General features: G+C 30.1%; 1 protein-coding gene across 1 annotated transcript in view; it reads right to left on the minus strand.

Moving 5' to 3' along the window:
• The window catches only part of LOC144847802 (exodeoxyribonuclease-like), a 31,722-nt gene that overhangs the window by 2,893 nt on the left and 7,364 nt on the right, over window positions 1–21,465 (minus strand). Inside the window, exons 8-10 of the mRNA XM_078704326.1 lie at window positions 18,273–18,303; window positions 12,214–12,326; window positions 3,100–3,283 (exon numbers count right to left, since the gene is read on the minus strand). Coding sequence (XP_078560452.1) covers window positions 3,100–3,283; window positions 12,214–12,326; window positions 18,273–18,303 — 328 coding nt within the window. The remainder of the gene's footprint in view (window positions 1–3,099; window positions 3,284–12,213; window positions 12,327–18,272; window positions 18,304–21,465) is intronic.

The following is a 21,465-nucleotide window of genomic DNA, read 5'->3' on the forward strand; positions in this document are numbered from 1 at the left end:
TCTATGTCATTGTTGGTCTTATTTTTCCATTTGTAAAATTCATGCTAATTCAGAATAAAACAGAACTGAAGTGACTCTAATGGTTACATGATGCAGAATGCTGTAAATTTTAATCCATTTTAACTTGTCATAAAAATAAAGCTTATATGTGTGCTGCATTTAAATGATGGCACTCTCAATTCCAATTTGTAAAATTGCTAAAATAAAAGTCTCATGGAGATGATAAAAAAAAACTGTAAATGCTAACTAATGCTCAATAAATGCATATACACATGTAGAAATACTAAAACAAAAATATTAAATACTTCGGCTCTATAAAAGACACTCGCAATTGTTTACTGTATAATCAGGCTGTCAGTGTCGGACTTCAAAGTGAACATGCACTTCTTAAGGGTAGCTCTGGGTTTAAAATGTATATTGTTTATTATAAAATAAATCTTTGCAATAACCTTTAAGATTTCGTGGATTTCTTTTATGGAACAAACATACATAGTGTAACAACAGTAACAGTACAGTTACAGGTTTGTTTATGGTACGCTGATCTGTAATTTGCATAAAATGCCATGTGACGCTGACATTTACTAGCTAATACAGTTAGTTAGGATAATGCCAATGTATAGACAAGAGGTTGAATAGTGATTGCTAAATGATTATGTTATATTGTACTATATAATAGTTATACAAAAGTACTAAAGTAAAAAAATGGAATAAATCAGTTACCATAATGGAATGATTGCATCAACAATCTTTATCTCAACTCAAATCAGTCATTGATGCCACAATTATGCAAGGAAGTAGTATATTTCAACGAACTGAAACCAATTCCACAAGAAAATCTAAATAATAAACACCTATCTTTCATGTAGAACTTGACTCGATATTGTCTGATGATATTGATCACATTATATTTTGCAATTATATACCACGAGAATACAAGTTATTAGCTCGTAGTTAAAAGTAGAAATGAACAAGAAATAAACACACAAATATTTCTACTGATTAAAAACAGACAGAGTAGAGCAAATGAAAACTCATTTTTCTGACCTGGTTTTTAAAAAGTTTGAATGTGATTCAAAGTCTTTATAGTGTTTATATACAAGTCTATGAATAACAACATTGTTTAAAGGTTTAGGGAATAGAACCACTATAGTAAAGTAAAGGTTTTAAGATGGTTGTAGCATAACAACCAAATCGTAGAGACATTCTAAACCATGCTTGATTTACTTTTTGAAACACATGGTGTACTGAAAATCTAACTTTTCTATAATTTTTTTGTTTATTTATTTTTTTTCAAGGGTATTCCAGTTACACATGTAACTGATTTTATGTCCGAACACAGCCTTAGTCTTTGCCTGGACCCAGAAACCATCAAATCCAGGAGAGGAGCTAGGACACGTGTCCCAATATTCCTGCATGTGCACAATGAACTAACATGACATACTTTGGGCATCAGTCGTCACAAATCGCAAGATCCCTATTTTTAATGGCAAGCATGTAATTAAAAAATAAGAATTTATTTACCTATTTAGGAGAAACCATTATAAATCTAATTAATTTTATTTTTTAGTGCATTGTATTGTAATTGCATTGACATTTTAAAATTGAACATTTTTTTAGGCCTTTAATAATATCATTAAATTAATGATTAAAAGAATTAAACGATACAAACTAAGCTCTTTTAATAGTCATTATAAACAAACTTTGTAAGTGATGGCAAAGAATATAAATTAGATACAGATTTATTGTTAGACTAGCGATTCACACGTTTGATTGAAATTAGTAATTAAATAATGGTTTTACAATAATCCCAGTTGCTCAAAGAACTGGACTTGATGTCTAGCTGAGATATGAAGATAAACGAGGAATCAAATATTAAGTTAAAAAAAAAAACAACTGTAAATGTTGAGTGAAGTCGAAATATGTAGACAAACCATAGAGATACTATAACTGCAAGAGAGTGAACCAGGCCACAGAGATGTGATGCCAAAAGGGCATTGATACCCACAGCAAAATTCATCACATATACAGTAGTGGTGCGTACTGTAGGTACTGTAGACAGTTAAAACTAGTGTGTCTGTTTAGCAATTCTGTGGTGAATAACTTTCAGAGAGGTGATAAAATTGGAGTTTTACTCTCTAGTTAAATATAGAATCCCTTTGAGGAAAACACTACATACAAGATTCAAGATTCAAGATTCAAGAAATTTTATTTGTCCATAAAATTGGAAATTCACTTTGCTTGGTAGATTAAAACAACAATATTGCAACAATTTAAAACGTGCAGAACTATAACAGATAAAATACAAGATAAAAAGTTAAAAATGTAAAACTATTTAAAAATTGCATTATCGTCTTACATTAGAATTAAAAATATGAATGCTATTTACAACGAAGGATTTTCTAGTTCTACAAAGATTTGTTCTTGGAGGTCGTAGCCTAATTACCATGTCTAAATAATCTTTGGGCACTCTTTCATTGCAAACAGGTTGATTTTTAAAGTAAAATGTGCTTTTGAAAACTGTAAAATTATTTTAGATAACTTTCGATAATAAAATTGTTATTTTTTATGAGAGTGAACAGATGCAGAGAAGTGTATTGTATAGTATAAAGATCCAAGTTATTCTTATGAAGCCGGAATTATAAAAAAAAAAGAATAAACATGTATATTGGGTATTAGTAAACAATGAAAGGCCAAACAATTCCAAATTATTAATTGTGATTAGAAAAATGACTAATATAAAATGCAAATTTTATATTAACATATACAGTAACATTACATATAAATTGCAGTCATCTTTTTTAGGGAAGGAGTCATGATGTCGGGGGATCTCCCTGTATTTTTTTTGCAAAGTATGGTTTTCTATTATGCAATTTCAATAGTAAAAAAGTATAGATTTCCGAACATTTGGACCTGAAGGAAATCCACATTTGAGAGACCAGCAGTTTGGTGTTGGGAGAGTGGAGTTGACAATATCTTTACTAGCATCCATCAAATGACAAGTTGATAATTAAAGGAAATGAAAAGTTTGTTTGTTTTTTTGTGAAAGTACTGTACAAACTGCTAATACTTTGCAAAAATAATTTATGGAATGATATTTACCAGCCTGTGTTCTTAGCTCTAGCATTCATCATATACGTCCAGAATGAGTACTCGGCAGTTTTCTCTGGATACAGATGTCGATACGAGTCAATGAATCCAGCTTCCAGAAGATCTGTGAAACCTTGTCTTTCCTGGTCAGTAAATCCAGCTGTTTTGTTACGATTAGACTTAGGATTTGCAAGATCTGCAAAGAAATTAAAAAAAAAAATGTTTTAAATGTTTCAGTTTTTGAAAATCCCAACATATTTAAAACAACTATGAATACTATGAGTTTTTTAGGCAATTTTGCAGTTTTTATCAAATTATTCACTTTTGCAAAAACAATTTTTTTTTTCCTCAGCTAATTTTTGGTCTTTCAACAAAAATGTTTTTTCAGCGGGACAATATATGTTATTCTTTAATATTAGAAAAATATCAATGTTTTTTTTTTTCACAACTTGATAATGAAATGCACACTCCTTGAATTTTTCTTATTTAAAAAAATTATTTTAATGTAAAATCGACATAGTGAAATAGAATGTGCCACAACGTAAGAAAACCAAACATCAATTAATCACTGTATATTTGCCTTTCTGTAGAACTCTGTAGAAATACAAACTAAACATGTCTTTTTTTTTATCATATTAAAATCAATACTTACTAACAATTTGAATTTTTCACACATAATCTTTTAAACATTTTATGAACTTCACAAACTCATTGAAGTAAAATATTGCATATTCTGTGCATAGCCAAAAGCAGATAATTCATTTATTCTTATAGTTTTATTCAGATCCATAAAATACATTATGAAAACCTATCCATTCTGATAGAGAATACTGTCTAAATAATAAATACCACCTCCAAGGACTTTGATAATAAATAATTTTAATCATTCTACAGTATAGTACAGATTGGACTTTTTTACAATTAATATACTGTAGTGGCAACATGATGACGACATTAACAATTGATAGTTGGGTTTAGAGTAGAATGTAAAAAAGTATGTTAAAAACTTGTAAAAAAATTTACCAACTATTACAAATACTAATTGTATTGAAAGTAAATTATTTACATACTATACCAGAAGGTGCCAGGCTTTATAAAAAATGTTTGCTGTTTTCTTTACTCAAATTTAAATCTGCCAATAAGTTGACAATTTTTAAAAGTTGACTTGAGTAACGGAATATCTCATTAACAAGGGACTTTATTTTTGTACTAACAATACATTTCAATTAATAATACTAACATTTCTTTAGAAACACTAAGAAAGCAAAGTAGTAACAACAGATTAACACACTCTTTCATATTTGGTCATATTGTTGAGTTCATCATGTAATCACTAGTACTGTATTATTTATTTAAAGTATAGAATACATCAACAAATAGCATTAATGCACAGTATACACTGATTTGATATTAATGCAAATACTGGAATAGACATAAGCTTATAATAATAAAATATTTAATACATTCACTCTCCATTATAATCAAATTTTAATAGAAACACATACACTGAATAATGGTAATTTGTTAAGGTAATGGCAATGTGTTTGAAGACTATTTATCGTGGGATCGTGGGTTAAAAACAAACACTTGTATCCTAGACACTTTACCTATGTTTGCCTATCTCCACCCAGGTGTATAAATGAGTAAGATCAAGACACAACTTTGCGCTGATTACAGTAGCGATAGTAGTATGTTTCCATACATGTTCGATCACAAAATGACCGGAGAGGTTTCACAACATTAGGCACTTTTCAAATCCAGGATAATTATCACTATGCTCATATGAATGTTTACATTAAATTTGTAGTCCCTGTATAGTATAAAGATCCAAGTTATTCTTATGAAGCTGGAATTATAAAAAAAGTAACAAAAAACTTCATTTTTGTACAAGAGGCAAGAGTTATAATTTTTGTAATTTGTAATTTTAAAACATAATTTGATTTAATGTACAGGTTTTTTGATACGAGTAGTAAAAAACCTATTTCTTTGCCGTTCCTGTACTAACTGTTATAGTCAACTGAAACTATATTTGTTGAAAGGCTGGTTACATACAGTACAGTAACATTTACACCAAACTCGCATACAAATGCTTGTAGTAAAATTAGCCTAAATCACACACAGCATTAAGACACACACAAATATATATATTTTTGCTTTTTTTCCGGAGAAATCTTATGTAGGAGAATTTTACAGTAGGCACTTTCGAAGTAGCTTTCTAGTTTATTACTGTTGATGAATCAAGACAACAGAATTGTTACCGGATTTGTATAAAGTTATTTATATTAATTTAATTTGTAATAATAAAGTTATTAAAGGTAATAATAAATGTATAGTTTGAACTGATTACATATTTGTAGTTTGTTTTATCTATGGATGGGTTTCCTTGAAGAAATCAAGACGACAATGGTTCTTTTGCTAAGTTTGATATTAAAGATTTGAATTAAATTGATTGTGTGTTAATTATTCCAGAGTTAGTGAGGTATGGTAATAATAGATGAACAGAATACATCAGTTTAATGGCCATTAATCACTGCAATAAACATAGCATTAATAAATGATTATTAATAAACTTTGGTTAGAAATCTCACATATTGAATTAAATACTGCTAAATTAAATTATTAATCATGTCTGAAACTGTGTCACAGCATTCCAAAGCTAAGTGGGGTTTTTAACAATGTTTTCGCAAATGCTATAATATTTTAGTGTATACAGTAATAACTGATAGATATCTTAGTGTGTAGGGAAACCCAGTACTTGTGAAATTTTAGTTTTTGGTCTTTACACTTTTTACAGTACAGTATGCAAACCACAGTATAACTTGTTGGACTGCTAAGTTAGGTCCTACAAATCTGCTCTAGTAGAAATTGAAAAAAATTTCAAATTTAGCAGTCAACATTTCACCAATGAAAACTGTCAAGACAGAAAAAGTAAAGTAAAAGTAATTATTATGATATTCATTTTTGTATTAATAATAATGATAGAAATGAATATATATATATATATATATAAACACGTCAGGCAATGAACATTAATTCTAAACCGCCCGGTGATATACTGAAATTTAATTAATTAATTTGAAACGATAAAGATGAGGAAATCTGTGAGAATGAGAAAGTCGCCCCAACCAAGACTCGAACTCGGACCGCCTGCTTGATATGCAGATTTCATAACCATTAGACCACTGGGGCTTTCATGGTATTGTTCAAACTCGATTGGATAGCGACTCTCGACTGGGGCGAGATCGAGTCTCAGTTGGGGCGACTTTTTCTCATTCTCACAGATTTCCTCATCTTTATCGTTTCAAATTAATTATATATATAATTATTTGGTCTTTTTTGTACACTTAATCTAGAGGTTGAATCAATCATTGAACACACTCAAATATAAAGGAGTTTTGTATTTTTTTTTACAAAACCATGACAGTCAGGCAGGCATACCAAACTAAACAGTTTCATCACTTTTTATTATTTCTCCCAACACCAAAGGATAGGCCTACCAATTTCTGAGAACATCAATGGTCGTTTATTGTTGTCTCAGGTTTTATAAACATGAATCGAGACCTTCAAAAACCAGTTGAGTTTGGATCTCAAAAACCAGGTATAATTGATATTCCTTTAATTAAAAAATGTAGGTAGAGTGTGCTATACAGTAATACCAAGATATTCACAGTACTCAACCTAATTGTAAAACTACACAAACAGTTTTTTTTCCAAATTAGAATGAGAACGCTAAATTTAATGTGACACATTGATATTTAAGCTTGATGTGAGTTACATATGCAGGTTGTTGTCTGGTCACGTTGAAAGGCACCGTGTCCCTGTAGGCTTAGAATATCACGAAAGGACTGAGCGACGGCTGTCATACTAAATAACATTCAACAATAGTTGCAAGTTTCTGGGGACAAAGTGACACAATTAATCAAGTCTTGAATTTCTTTTTTCTGTTGCATTGAAAACTACATGGTTACTACTGTATATAGGAATTATGTTTACAGCCACTAGAGTGCAATTATATAGTCTAACACCAAACAATTCCAATTTAATAATTTTTCCATCAGTTAGGAATTACTGTAGGATTAATTCTGAAATTTATTATTCTGCAGTTGAAATTCTGTCTCTGCTACAGTAGGATTTTACTAATGATGAAATGAGACTTGGTTGAAAGCATCTCACATAAAAGTTAGTTTGGATGCCCTTGTTTCTTCTTCATATTGGATAAAAAAGGGTGACATTCATGTAGTACTGTAGACTCAAACTTTTTTAGTTTTGTTATTCCATGTGCCCTTAATGCCAGATATATTTTATAATCTATTATATAGCATCTTCTGACAGACTCCAATGAAAAAGCCTGTATTCTTTTGCAAAATTGTATGCTGATCTTTCAATTGATCTTTTGCCCTGAATGAGTTTACAACCAGGTCACCAGCTCATACTGTACACTACTCTTTCCTTCTACCATTTATAGTGCCCAGCAAACTGTACACTTCTCTTGAATGAGACATTAAAAAAGGAAATTTAATATTCACCATTCCATTCCGTGAATTTGGTTGTATAAACACAATGTGTGATATTTGTGGGTTAGATTTTCAACCAATGACAAACATCCGTAATAAAGAAATGTCACTAATTCTCTGTCAAATTTGGAAAAACTATAAGCTTTATTTAACATTAAATAAATCAAAGTTTCATCAAAAGAAAATCAAGCCAAAAATAGACTTTAATCAAATTGGGCAAAAATTCTGAATATGGCAAAAAAATACATGTACTGTATTAGTACATATTCCACTAATTAAATTGGTGGTTTTTGCCAAGAGGCTTATATGTAGTAATCAAAACGAAATTCCAAGAAACAAGATTGTGTTTCAATTTCTGGACCAACTGCCTAAAGAAATAATATACTACGAATACTGTAGATAATCTGACAATAAGTACCGTCATTAAAATAGCCAATTTCAGCACAATTAAGTATTATCAAAACTAATCTGAGAAAATAGGTTATCAAACTCAAATGAAATTCAAATTTTGTTTTGGTGACTAATTACAATCTTCTTCACCATATCGATTCAAATATAATGTAATTTAAAGATGTCATTAAAAACTAATAAACTTTAATAAAGATTTTAGGAAAACATGCTGCTTCTTAACATGATGGCCTGCTTTTAGTTTTACTTTTTTGAGTAAAAAAAAATATTAATGGCAATTTTTTACATTATAAAAGATAAATTTAGGATTAAACATTACAACATAGATTTTACTTTTCTTGCTAAAAGTAAAAGGATATGTTGTCAGTATTTAAAAAATTGCAATCTTAAGACATTTGATGTCAGAGTGTGCAAACATTTGATGTCAGAGCATTTAAACATTTTATGTCTGACCACTTGAACATTTATTTGATGTAGAGCATTTAAACGTTTAATGTCAGAGCATTACACTTTGTATTGTAAATAAGTATTTAGAAAAAAAATCTTATCGCAAAGAATTAGAGTAGTTAAAAATGTTGAAAATTTTAAAACATATGTCAGAATGTTTAAAACAATTGATGAAAGAGCATCAATGGTTTGGTATCACAACAGTCAAATATTTTATATCAGACTAGAGCATTTAGTTTGATTTTGATCTCAAAGCAGATAAAATTTGTTGTCAGTGTGTATATATTTGTTTTCAGTGTGTATATATTTGATGTCAGAGTGTATCACATTTGATTTCAGGATGTTTACAAATTTGATGTCAGTGTTGTAATGTCAGAGTGTTAAAAAATGTGATTTCAGAGTATCTAAACATTTAATGTCAGAGTGTTAAAATATTTGATGTCAGAGTGTTAAAATATTTGATGTCAGAGTGTCTAAACATTTGATGTTAGAGTGTCTAAACATTTGATGTTAGAGTGTCTAAACATTTGATGTCAGAGTGTTTTAACATTTGATGTCAGAGTGTCTAAACATTTAATGTCAGAGTGTTAAAACATTTGATGTTAGAGTGTTAAAACATTTGATGTCATAGTGTTAAAACATTTGATGTTAGAGTGTCTAAGCATTCGATGTTAGAGTGTTTAACCATTTGATGTCAGAGTGTGCAAACATTTGATGTCAGAGTGTCTAAACGATTGATGTCAGAGCAGTTAAAACATTTGATGTCATAGTGTTAAAACATTTGATGTCAGAGTGTGCAAACATTTGATGTCAGAGTGTGCAAACATTTGATGTCAGAGTGTTAAAACATTTGATGTCAGAGTGTGCAAACATTTGATGTCAGAGTGTGCAAACATTTGATGTCAGAGTGTTAAAACATTTGATGTCGTAGTGTTAAAACATTTGATGTTAGAGTGTCTAAGCATTTGATGTTAGAGTGTCTAAGCATTTGATGTTAGAGTGTCTAAACATTTGATGTCCGAGTGTGCAAACATTTGATGTCACATTTTATGTCAGAGTGTTTAAACATTTGATGTTAGAGTGTCTAAGCATTCAATGTTAGAGTGTCTAAACATTTGATGTTAGAGTGTTAAAACATTTGATGTCATAAGTGTTAAAACATTTGATGTTAAAGTGTCTAAGCATTCGATGTTAGAGTGTCTAAGCATTCGATGTCAGAGTGTGCAAACATTTGATGTCAGTGTTCAAATAATTGATGACATGAGTCTAAACATTTCATGTCACAGTGTCTTACACATTTGATGTCAGAGTGTTTAAACATTTGATGTCAAAGTGTTTAAACATTTGATGTCAGAGTGTTAAAACATTTGATGTCAGAGTGTTAAAACATTTGATGTTAGAGTGTCTTAAACATTTGATGTCAGAGTGTTTAAGCATTTGATGTTTGAGTGTGTGCAAACATTTGATGTCAGAGTGTTAAAACAGTTGATGTTAGAGTGTCTTAAACATTTGATGTCAGTGTTTAAACATTTGTCAGAGTGTTACAACATTTGATGTCAGACTGTGTAAACTTTTGATGTCAGAGCAGTTAAAACATTTGATGTTAGAGTGTGCAAACATTTGATGTCAGAGTGTCTAAACATTTCATGTCACAGTGTCTTACACATTTGATGTCAGAGTGTAAACATTGAGGTCATAGTGTTTAAACATTTGGTGTCAGATCATTTAAACAATTTTTCAGAACAATTAAAAACAATTTAAAAGAGACAAAATAAAAAGATGTCAGAGCATTATAAACCTTTGATATCAGAACAGATAAAAATGTTGTCTCATGCCAGAAATGTCAAACATTTGATTTCAGATCAGAGTGTTTAAACATTTGATGTCTTGAAAACAAATTATGTCAGATCACTTCATTTCATCATCATTTGATGTCAGAACAGATAAAAATGTTGATCTAAGAACATTCAAACATTTTGATGTCAGAAATCAACTGATAGAAATTTTGCGTCAGAATATATTATTATTTTAAAATTTGATTTCAGAGAGTTTATTATGGCAATTACACCCGATCGAAGGAAAGGCAAGACAAAACAAAAATTATTTTTGAGCATTAAACAAAAATGAAAATTAATTGAAAGTGCAAATTTTCCATTTTTTTAATACTTTTTTTGTAGTGGAACCTTTTAATATTAGCTATGATTTAAAAGATTAACCTTTTTTCTTCTTCCTCCCTTTTCTATGTAAAAAAAATGAAAAAATGTCCTCAATAGAATGATAACATTTTTGAAAACCTGTGATACACCTGTCATTTGTTTTGAATATAATAAATCGATACATATGTTGAAGTGATTACGTAAATATCTAATTAAAAAGAAGAGACAATCTCTAGAGGGCAGTCAACTATTCCCAACAGGTTGTTGTACCTACGAACCCTTTTAAGTAAGCGGCAATCTGAAGTCACTTGTTCATATCACTGTTTACCTGAACATTCCAAAGTCATTCACTCTTAGAGCTGTTTACCTACGACTTAACAATAAGCAACGTTTGAAAGTGAAAAGTTCATAAGTGCATAAACCGACAAAAAGCACATTTTATTAAATATCAAAACTGATGACAACTTTATATTTTTTATTTTCACACCATCCAAAAGATCTCGCTTTTATTTTTACATGACTCGCCAATCACAGGATGGGAAACCCATGAATACTAAAACCAAGTCTCATATGAGGCTTAGGTTGTCATGCTGTATTGAACAAGGCCATATACATGGCTGCAGTCGCATGCTCAAATTTTGAGTTAGTGTTTACCGACCATCATAGTGAGGTGTAGAGTCGTGTTGCACGCGACTAAAAATCTGAATATGAATCAAAGAGTCTGGGATTGGTATGCAATCCGTGTCCCAGTGCGACTACATCGTAACCGAAGATTGTTAAAAAATAAGGAAAGGGAGTTATAAAACATTTTTGATTTCTTGAGATTGCCTACAGTACTGTATACCAATGTGTAAAAACATTTTTTCAAACACATTAAGGATTTTTGTTGTTGGTTTACCACGATCACTTATTACTGTTCTCTTCTGAACGGTTCAATGTACGGAAGCAATGAAATAATTTTGATATGATTCAAATGAAAGGAATATACTTGTCCTCATAAAAATGTTTTTTAATATTTTGTAGTAGAAACAATTCCTAACATTAACAATAAACTTGAAAACAAAAGTCAATATGTGTAAGGGTTATTGTAAAAAAAACATTGTTTTTAATTGCTTCAAAATCATGTTAATGTTATAATAGGCTCTTTAATGGTAAAGCTTTAATTTCATAGCAAGATAATTACAATATATAAGGTGTATGATTACAGAATTGATAGTAAAAGTACACTTAACTCCTTTTAACTAAAAAAGAAAAAAAATGATGTTAGGAAAAAAATAAAAGCCAGATCTTTGTACAGACATTCTAACTGGCATGCCTTCTTGGTAGAGACTATGAATGTATATTTGTAAACCATGAGTGAAATGGCAGAGCAATTAAGGCAGAGGCACCGTTTAAAGTACCTAAAGAGCCAATAATATTGGCATGGGATCGAGGCCGACTTGTGGTTCTGGTGGTTATTTTACAAAAATAGCTGGTTACCTGATGAACTGGTTCATAAAATACAGTAGTCCCTGTTCAGGGGGATTACCACTTATCTGTGATTATTTACTATTGGTAATCCTTGGCCCCATGTGCCTAAATAAAACAAAATAAGTACATACCTATTTCTTGATGTGCTACATTGAGATCCCCACACAGAATCACTGGCTTCTTCTTGTCCAGATCTTCAAGATAACTGTGAAAATCTTTGTCCCACTCTCCTCGATATTCTAGCCTAAGAAAAAAAAAACACTCATGCCATTACAGGAATTTATACTTAATAAAACAAGGGTAACCCCAAATAAAGAATTGGAACAAAGAGTATTCAACATTTTTATCTATTTGATCACTTTCAAGAAATGGTGCATACCAATAATTGAAATGGTTTACAGTATAACTGCTACACTAAATCAAGGAAAGACAAAATTGAATTGAAATATTGCAATCGAAAAACGAAAATGTTATTGTCTTAAAACTAGAGATGAAACAACGTTGACTATATTAGAGAGCTATCACAATTGGGAGAAAAAAGTATTTGCATCGTTCCACTATCTTTATAAGCACAACAAATAGATACTTGAGTATCAAAATTAAGCAAACAAACACTAACAATTCCCTACATGCTGAAAAATAATGTTAATTTCACTACATCACTAAACATAAATGCATAAAAATTCACACTGAATTTTACTATCATTGATTGCATAAATATAAAAAAAATATCTATGCAGGAGAGCCAGCTAGTATTAGTTATTCTTTTAAAGCATCTTTTCATTTGTATTCAGTTCAATGAAAATAATTATTTTTGTATGATTGTTATGACAATAGTCAATATATAAATCTTGACTCTTCTATAATCGTGACCTAATTTCGGTGAAAGCTTTGATCTTGATATTAGAGCTCGGCGGGAAATCGGTCAAGCATTATCTAATAATCCATAGTATTTGCCATGTTTGCATTTGTTGAACTTCATTTCAATAATGTGTTATCAGCTGTTAACTTTCTCATTTAAACAAATATCACCAACTTCTATATTTATTTATCAAATTAAATTCATACAAATCAATTATATACAGTTTTATTTTTGTAAGCTTGCGATATACTGGTTTGAATAAATGTTGTAATACCCCTTTTACACGGCCAGAAAAGATCCAGCACTGCATAAAGCTGAGTCATTCCCAGAAACAAAGAAATGTAGATCAATGTATAAAAACGTTGTGGCTAAAAACTACAAACAAAAACAATATTGAGATTGTCAATTCAGTTTTTTTATTCCACTATTTCTATGCAATTTTTTTTAGTTGTCATTTTCAGAAACAAGGAAATGTAGACCAATGTATACAAATGTATATATGTGGCTAAAACTACAAACAAAAAATATTGAGATTGTCGGTTTTTTTTTTGCACTATTACTGCGAATTTGTTTTTAGTTGTTAGGCTAAAAAATTGCATCTTTTCATTGTTTGACTAAGAATGAAGAATTGTCAATTTTATACATTTAGAAAGTTGAGATGGATGTTTAACTGTTTTTTGCTATTCTTTCTTACGATATTTATTTTCCTTCAAATTTTCAATTAATCTTTTTATATATATATTTTTTTAGTAATAACAAAATTAAAATCATTCTTTCTGAAATGTTGCATTTGTACTGTACAACAAAATGTTATTGTAAACTAAAACAGTATTTTCTTCTTATACTATTATTATGTGCATTATTATAGCACATCAGGTGATGCTTAGCACAACTGCGGATACATGTCACATTTGGCGATAATCCATGCACTTCCAAAGTGTAGAAGGCTATGATTTTCATACTTTTGAATAACTCAATGCATTCAAAATCTGATGCATCAGGCAGGGATATCTTGATAGTAAATTTTACTATGTTTTATGACAGTTTCATATAAAAATGAACATCTAACCTTGACAGTGACAAAGGTCAATATTTTGTGATCAATAACAGAAACACTTGATAATATTATAGGGAATACACCCTATTACATACACATTCTGCATGTAAACGAGAAGTTTGTTGCATAACTTTGAAAATGTAACGTTTAATGAGAATTTAATTCCACAAAAAAGTCTACTTGGGGAAATCTAAAAAACTTTTATGGTCGCTTTTGACCTGTTGGAAGTGTCGGCAAGGACAGTTTGACCTCTTGCACTTTATAAAGCATCATATTTGCTTTCCTGCATGATGCATACAGTATGAAGCAACAACCAGGGATTGAGAACTCATTATATACTGCCAACATTTGATTATCAAACATAGGAACAATATTCAGTGCCACACCCAAACAAAGCTGTGAAACAGCTGAAATGAAAGGCTTAACTATTGCAAGAGAATATTCAAGCGCAAAACACAAATGGTATTGGTAAATAGTTCACTGTACATGTACTGTATTCACTGAAAGTTTGAGCGTTAGTCAAGCGTTAATTTGCTGCTGAGGTACAGGTAGTGTAAAGGATACGTCTGGTGGTGATCAAGAAGAAATGATACTGATTTGCATAAAATTCCAAACATTGTCTAATTTTATAGTAGAATATTATCTATTTATAAATATTTTTTATATTTTAAAAATCTGGATGTCCCAATTTTGGGGTGTGTCATTGAAATATGGGACAGTCCAGATTAAATTGAGGACAATTGGCATGCATTCATAACGTGGTGTTATGCTTTCAATTCAACAAATTAATCATGTGTTCAGATTTTGTATAAACACTGTAGCGAAAATAAACTATAAATTTATGCTGATCAAATTTCCTAAAAGGCATGGTAATTCAAAATTATCTTCAATCTTGATTGTTGATGTGGTTGGTAATGTAACTGCTTTAAATGGTACGCATCTAAACTCGCCAGGTTTAAAAGATTTGTTTAAGCAAAAAACCTCATACAGTACAAACAACGTTGAGTGGGATATTAGATGGTTGCCTGTGATTGGCTGGATTTGTTGAGTATAATTCCGAAATGTCAGCCTCAGGGATTTGTTACTGAACTGTATATATTGTACCGAACTGTCTTTAACTAATCTAAAGGATTACCCAATACAAGTGCACCGTTTGAATGTCAGTGTATAGTATAATTGCTGGTGTAGATAAACTAAAAGTATTTGATGCAAGTTTGGATGTCAAATTAAAACAGCATCTGTACGATTGCATAGAACGTCTAATTAAATACTGTCTCTGAAGGCTGTCCACAGACATTGGTTTTATTGATAGAACATCAAACAACTAACAACCCCCAAAACATGCTGCAAAATAAATAACACAGTAGTGAATACAGTTTATTTACTTTATTCTTCCTCCTAACTGCGTTTCATCCTCCATGAACGGTACTGTATGCAGCAAGAATGGAAACTAATTCAAATGTAAGGATTAGTTGTCATCCTGAATCTATTGTTATTTTCTGATTTTACTGTAATTTAAAATATAATCAGGATGCGTGTCTATATCAGTTTTCTATTTATAATTGTACTGTACAGTAATATATTAATTATTATGCATTAAACAATTTGTAAATATTAATAATAATCAATAAATGATCAGGCCAGGGGCAATAATAATAACTAACTTTTAAGCTGTGTATATTTTTATATATATGATTATGTTAGTGTATTTTATACGTACTTCGTTCGTTGTACTCAGTTTTGTATTTTGCCAACGGAAGATAAATTTCATTTGTTACAAGAAGGACATTAAAAGTTATATCTATCTATCTATCTATCTATCTATATCTATCTATCAAACGAACAAAACAAACAACACTATAGCAAATAGCATAAAGTTGCTGCGTTTTGATAATAATATAAAAATACATTATTACATATAAACTTTTGTATCCTACAATGAATAATAGTTGCTTTATAAATATACTGCACACTTCCAAATCAGAAAAAAACCCAAAACATACGACTTACCAAATCAACTAGTAGTGCACAGTAGTCACACAAAAAATAATGCATCTGCATGGCTAGAGAGTCCAGAATCTTTATTTTAAATTCAATTTTCTTGTTTTGATTGATGGCCATGTAACACAATTGGTTAGAATATCTTTCAAGTAAAATTGTTTACTTCTGTTTCTAATATTCTCAAAAACACATCAATGTTTATTTATTATTAATTACCATACAGCTATTTTTGGTAAATTCTGGTAGATTTGATTGAACCTTGATATCTACTCCCTTCGTTTATGTTTTATGAAAGATTGTAATGTTTTCCCCTGAGGTGCCTCAAAGCTAACATTTACCTTGTGTGGGCTTCTCTTGAAGTTGAATAAAACAAATACAAAATTGTTTATAATAGTTTATTTTCTTCAATGAAAAATGCAATAACAAGAATTCTTTGACATTACTATGTTTCATTTTGTTTACATTTGATCATGTTCTTTAATTTGATGAACAGTGAGTTGAACATTAAGTCTAAACATAGTATGTGGTTAAAGTAATATATTCTTCCATTTGATTTAACATTGGATGTAACTTAGACTCTTGAATAAACAATAAAAATGCCATATAAACATTCTTGTTATGACTTTTTGTGTAAGGATCTTGTGTAAATGTAAATTCCTGCCAACTTATAGATCCATTTTAATCAAGGCTAGATGACGTTCTAGATTTAGGCATACATACTATAAACATATTTGATGCGATAAAAAAAAAAGAAAGGATATTTGGGGGAAAAAATTGTTCTACGTCCAAAATTGGAGAGCTGCCTTTTTGAATGGTTCAGGCCTAGCCAATTGTTAAAAGTAGTTGCTGTGTTAAAAACAAATAAAAAATGTTTATATTAGTGCAATGGAACAAATAATTTCATTAGAAGATGAACATTTGTATATTCATCTTTCACCGAATGAAATTACACATACTTGTTCATCGCACAAATATAAAACATTCATTATTTGTATAATACACTATTTCCTATGTGACAAAACACAATACAAAGCTAAGATCAATCTGGAATCCACAATATTTTAGGATTTTTTTATTAAAATAAATTCTCTTTACAACGTAATCTCTTATACAACACACTTTTTGTTGCCGTGCTAAAAATGTGTGTTAATTATACTTGTACTGTGTTGTATATTTGTAGCTGTTCACCCCAGCTGCATCTTTTGTAATTGTTTAGTGAATTGGCTTTCAGAAACTTGTGTTCTTTCATTGCCATGATTAATTGACATTATTGCTAACAGCTTGAGTCAATTAGCCACAATAAGCATCTCTTTAGGTTGTTTAAATTACATCTTATAAATGACAGCATTATTAAATTCTACACAAAAAAATCCAATTACATTTACTACATCTACTTTGTTACTAGGGGAAGCAAGGAAATTGCAGAAGCTTTGACAAAAGATAGAATTGAAAACTCAAGGTCAGGAATTGAAGGCCGGCTATTTTATAAAATATTACTAGTGATGAGCACTTGTTATTGTAATGCACGCAAAGAAAATTGCTTACATGCCGAGAATAGGAGATCAAGAAATGGACAAATGATTAAAATTAATAATAGAGTAGATATAAATTAGTATGGTAGTTATCACGTATTTGAAATAAATCTGTTTCAGCAATGTATTCGTGGCTGGAAACAGGACGAGTCTGTTAAACGACTTTACAAAACATGATGTGGTGATGTTTTTCTTGATGAAATATAATTCAGTATTTAATTATTATTATAAGTATACATATTATATAAGAATACATTTATGAGGTCCTACTATCATAACAATAATTTATAGTTAGCTGTACTTGTTATTTACATTTTTAGTACATAACTAAAGTTCAACCTCTTTGCAACTTCTACAGCTGACTATGTCGGTCGGCCTGTCGGTCGGTAAACACTAACTCAAATTTGCGCACGCGACTGCAGCCATGTATATGGCCTTGTCTATATACTAGTTCTCTTTTTTTACATTGTGCATACAATACATATTTGGTTTAGGAGTAGATTGTTGAAATTTAACTTTTGAATGTTATCCCGGATTTAAGAAAAAGGTAAAGGTATATTTATTATTGTCCTCAAACTTAACTGGATAAATAACAAGAACACAACCAGGATCAAAACGCCTAACTTTGGTAATATGTTGAGAATCCTTGTCTTTGTCTGCAGTTTTAAAAATTGTGATCTTGACTATTTACTAAAATATGACTAAAAAACAGATAAAGTAAATAATGGTTTACTATACCTTACTAGCTTCTTTCCGGCATTTGGAACATCTGAAAATTGAATAAAAGTAAAGTTTACTGAATAGAAATTGACTGTATGTAATTGCACATTTATAACCTAACAAAAGAAAAAGAAAACTGATATTGTAATGAGAAAGCAAGAGTCCCAGAAGAGCTATAGGTTTGTTCAGCAAGGAAAACATGAGAAAATGTGATGTATTTGTTAAGCTAGCATAAGATAGATGTGGGGTCATCTTTAGGTGATCAAAAATTAAAAATGTGAAATACAGTAAGAATTGTTTTTATCTTTTACAAATGGAAAACATACTTTAACTTTTAAATTTTTCCTATAGGGAAATACTACTTAAGGAAAAAACTTACACTTTATTGACAACGCAAAATATTAAAGTGAAGAATTTAAAGTGAAATAGCTCACTAAATAAAAGATACAAAAGTTATTTTTATTGTTATTTTTGGAAGACTACCAAAGTAAACATTTTTATTGTACAGATATTAAAAATCATCATTTATTATAAATATAAATTTGTGTTTGTGAGTAAATAAATTTTGATTGCTGATTTGTTTACTATGTGTCAATACTGCCAATGGTACCGTGTACAATATATCGATACATCATAATTTTTTTAGAAATTGTAAAATCAAAATTACAATAAATTGTAGAAAAAAAATTCAATTCAATTATTTTATTTTATCAATCACTCTGGCTCTGTCGTGCATAAAACATGATCAAATATGATGAGTAAATACAGGCAATACGATACTAATAGGGTAAAATACAGTACAAATAAAAAAAAACATGGTAAGTAGTAAACAATAAATAAAATTCTTAGAAAATAGTTCAAAGATAATTTTGTTGGAAGACCATTAATGCAATGGGTTTAGTAAATTGAGTAACGATGACAGATTGAACATATAGGCTATATTTATGAGTTCTGTAACTTTAAATCTTAAATCCTAAATTCACTGGTAGTATTAAACAGTCATTCTGGAGTTTATTGAACTACAGTATAATTTTAGATATGTTGATTTGTAAGGATGTAGGAAACTATTTGTATGAACGAGAAAATAGTAGGCAAATTGTAGCCTTAGGTTTTTATGCACAGTAAATTTAGGGATTACAATTTACAATTCTATTTATCAAAATATTTAACGTGAAAAAAAAGTGTTTTTCAAGGAATAAACATATTTAGCCAGAAAAAAAAAGCAAAAATTCTACAAAACATGGTAATTTATTGGGTTGGAAATAAATTCTGATCAATTTTATGATATAAGACAATTATTCTGCAATAATAAATTAAAATTGTCCCCTTCAACTGTAAATAAACACATTCAAAGCCTAGAGCAAGCACACTCCTAGAATAAATTGTAAGCTTAAAAGGGAACTGGATTGAGAAGGTTTGTTTAATAATAGCATAGCTGTATGAGAAATAAGTCAACGTCAAGTCATTGACATGAATTGGGTGAAATCACTGCACTATAAAGATTTACAAGGTGTACAGTTACTAACTAGGGGCTTGTTTCTGCTGCATAGCGCCGAATAACCTGTGTATTTAAAATTTCATCATTTTTAGATCGACCATATTTATGCTAAATTTGTGCTTCCAAAACAGTTTAAATTAGTGGTTTGCGTTACCCAAAATGCAATGCGATCTGGAGGTCAAATGTTCAAGATACTACAGCTGTCAATCAAGTAACACATACACAATTTATAATAACACATCTAAGTGCCATGTGCGACTATACTCAAAAATATTTTGCACAGTATACAGTAGGAAGATGATGGTGATTTCTAAACATAAAATTATGAATATTCTGTAAAAATGGATCAAAAACTAGTTTATAGTTCAACATTTTAATTGTCAAAAGAGAGAGTTCCCTGACGATGATGTCTGACACATACACAAACTGCTAATTTGTATCAAAAAATATGAAAAAAGATTCAACAATAAGCTATGAAGCAATTTTTTCCAAAATCACTTTTTTTTCCAACATCTCCTAAATGCCAAATACATTCTTATTTCCGGTAAATGTAATAAATGAGATAGCGTTAGCAAAATTTCAACAGTCACACTCATAAACTAGATTATACAGTGTTAAAGTTGATTCTAAAGTGACAATACATAAAGATTAAAAAGAATCTCTCTACTTAGCCAATTTTTAGAGTGCTTTTATAATCAAGGCCTGATTTTAAGTGCAGTTTATAGTCATTATTATTCATAAATGTTTAAAGATTGATTAATCTTTTTGATAATAGTAAAACGAGATCAGGTAAACCGCTACCTTCACTATTAAGAGATACAGGTATGTTTCCTTTATATTTTTTCTAACAAATAGAGGGCTCTACAACATATTAATGATACTAAAAATAAATTCATTCTCACTTTTCAAAATGACGCCTCTGTATTAAATATTTCATAATAATAATGGAATATTAAATATATTACATACAGTGAAATAATGTATGTGGCAAAACAATCATTTGATTTTTTTTAAATCTGTTTTCATTGAAAATATAATTTTTTGCTATTTAACTTCTTTTTCCAGATTTAGGTATCCTGTTTTATTGTTGAACATAAATAAATAATATGAACTGTGCATTTAAACAAAAACAAAATATTATTTCCTACTTAAAGGGGGGTTCCGGGTTTAAAATGAATAGTAAAAAATGTAAAATATATTTGCTTGTCTCTTGAACGGTAAAAGTTTCAATTTATATAAGCGCCCAGTGAAGCAGAACGAAGGCTGTGAAATGAGGCCAGATTACAAGTGCAGCTACGGCGATATGACACTGTGTTACAGAATAGGAAATTCGTGAAATGGTCAATCTTCCGACGACTCGTTATCATTAACCATATCAATTACTTTTATAAAATTATACTTATCTGATGTAATTTTAGTCGGTCTTCCCATTTATGAAGTCAATTTTCTAAGAAAATTTATCAAAACAGTGAAAACTTAGATATGTTTGCACTTTACGTTTGCCGATTTTCGCACTGACTTAGGGAAAGCCTTCAAAATCAATGAAGCGTAACGTATACATTCCTGCTGAGCGAGGAGAGCGAGACGACGATACACGTGCTCTCTCTGCCCATGCTTGGCATCGTCACGTGATAAGCAGATACAGTATACAATACCAAACTGGTCGGGTCGAGTATACCCCGTCTATAATCGCAACATGAACGATGTACAGTA

The sequence above is a fragment of the Antedon bifida genome, chromosome 7 (genome assembly GCF_963402885.1).
Source record: "Antedon bifida chromosome 7, ecAntBifi1.1, whole genome shotgun sequence".
Taxonomy (NCBI): Eukaryota; Metazoa; Echinodermata; class Crinoidea; order Comatulida; family Antedonidae; genus Antedon; species Antedon bifida.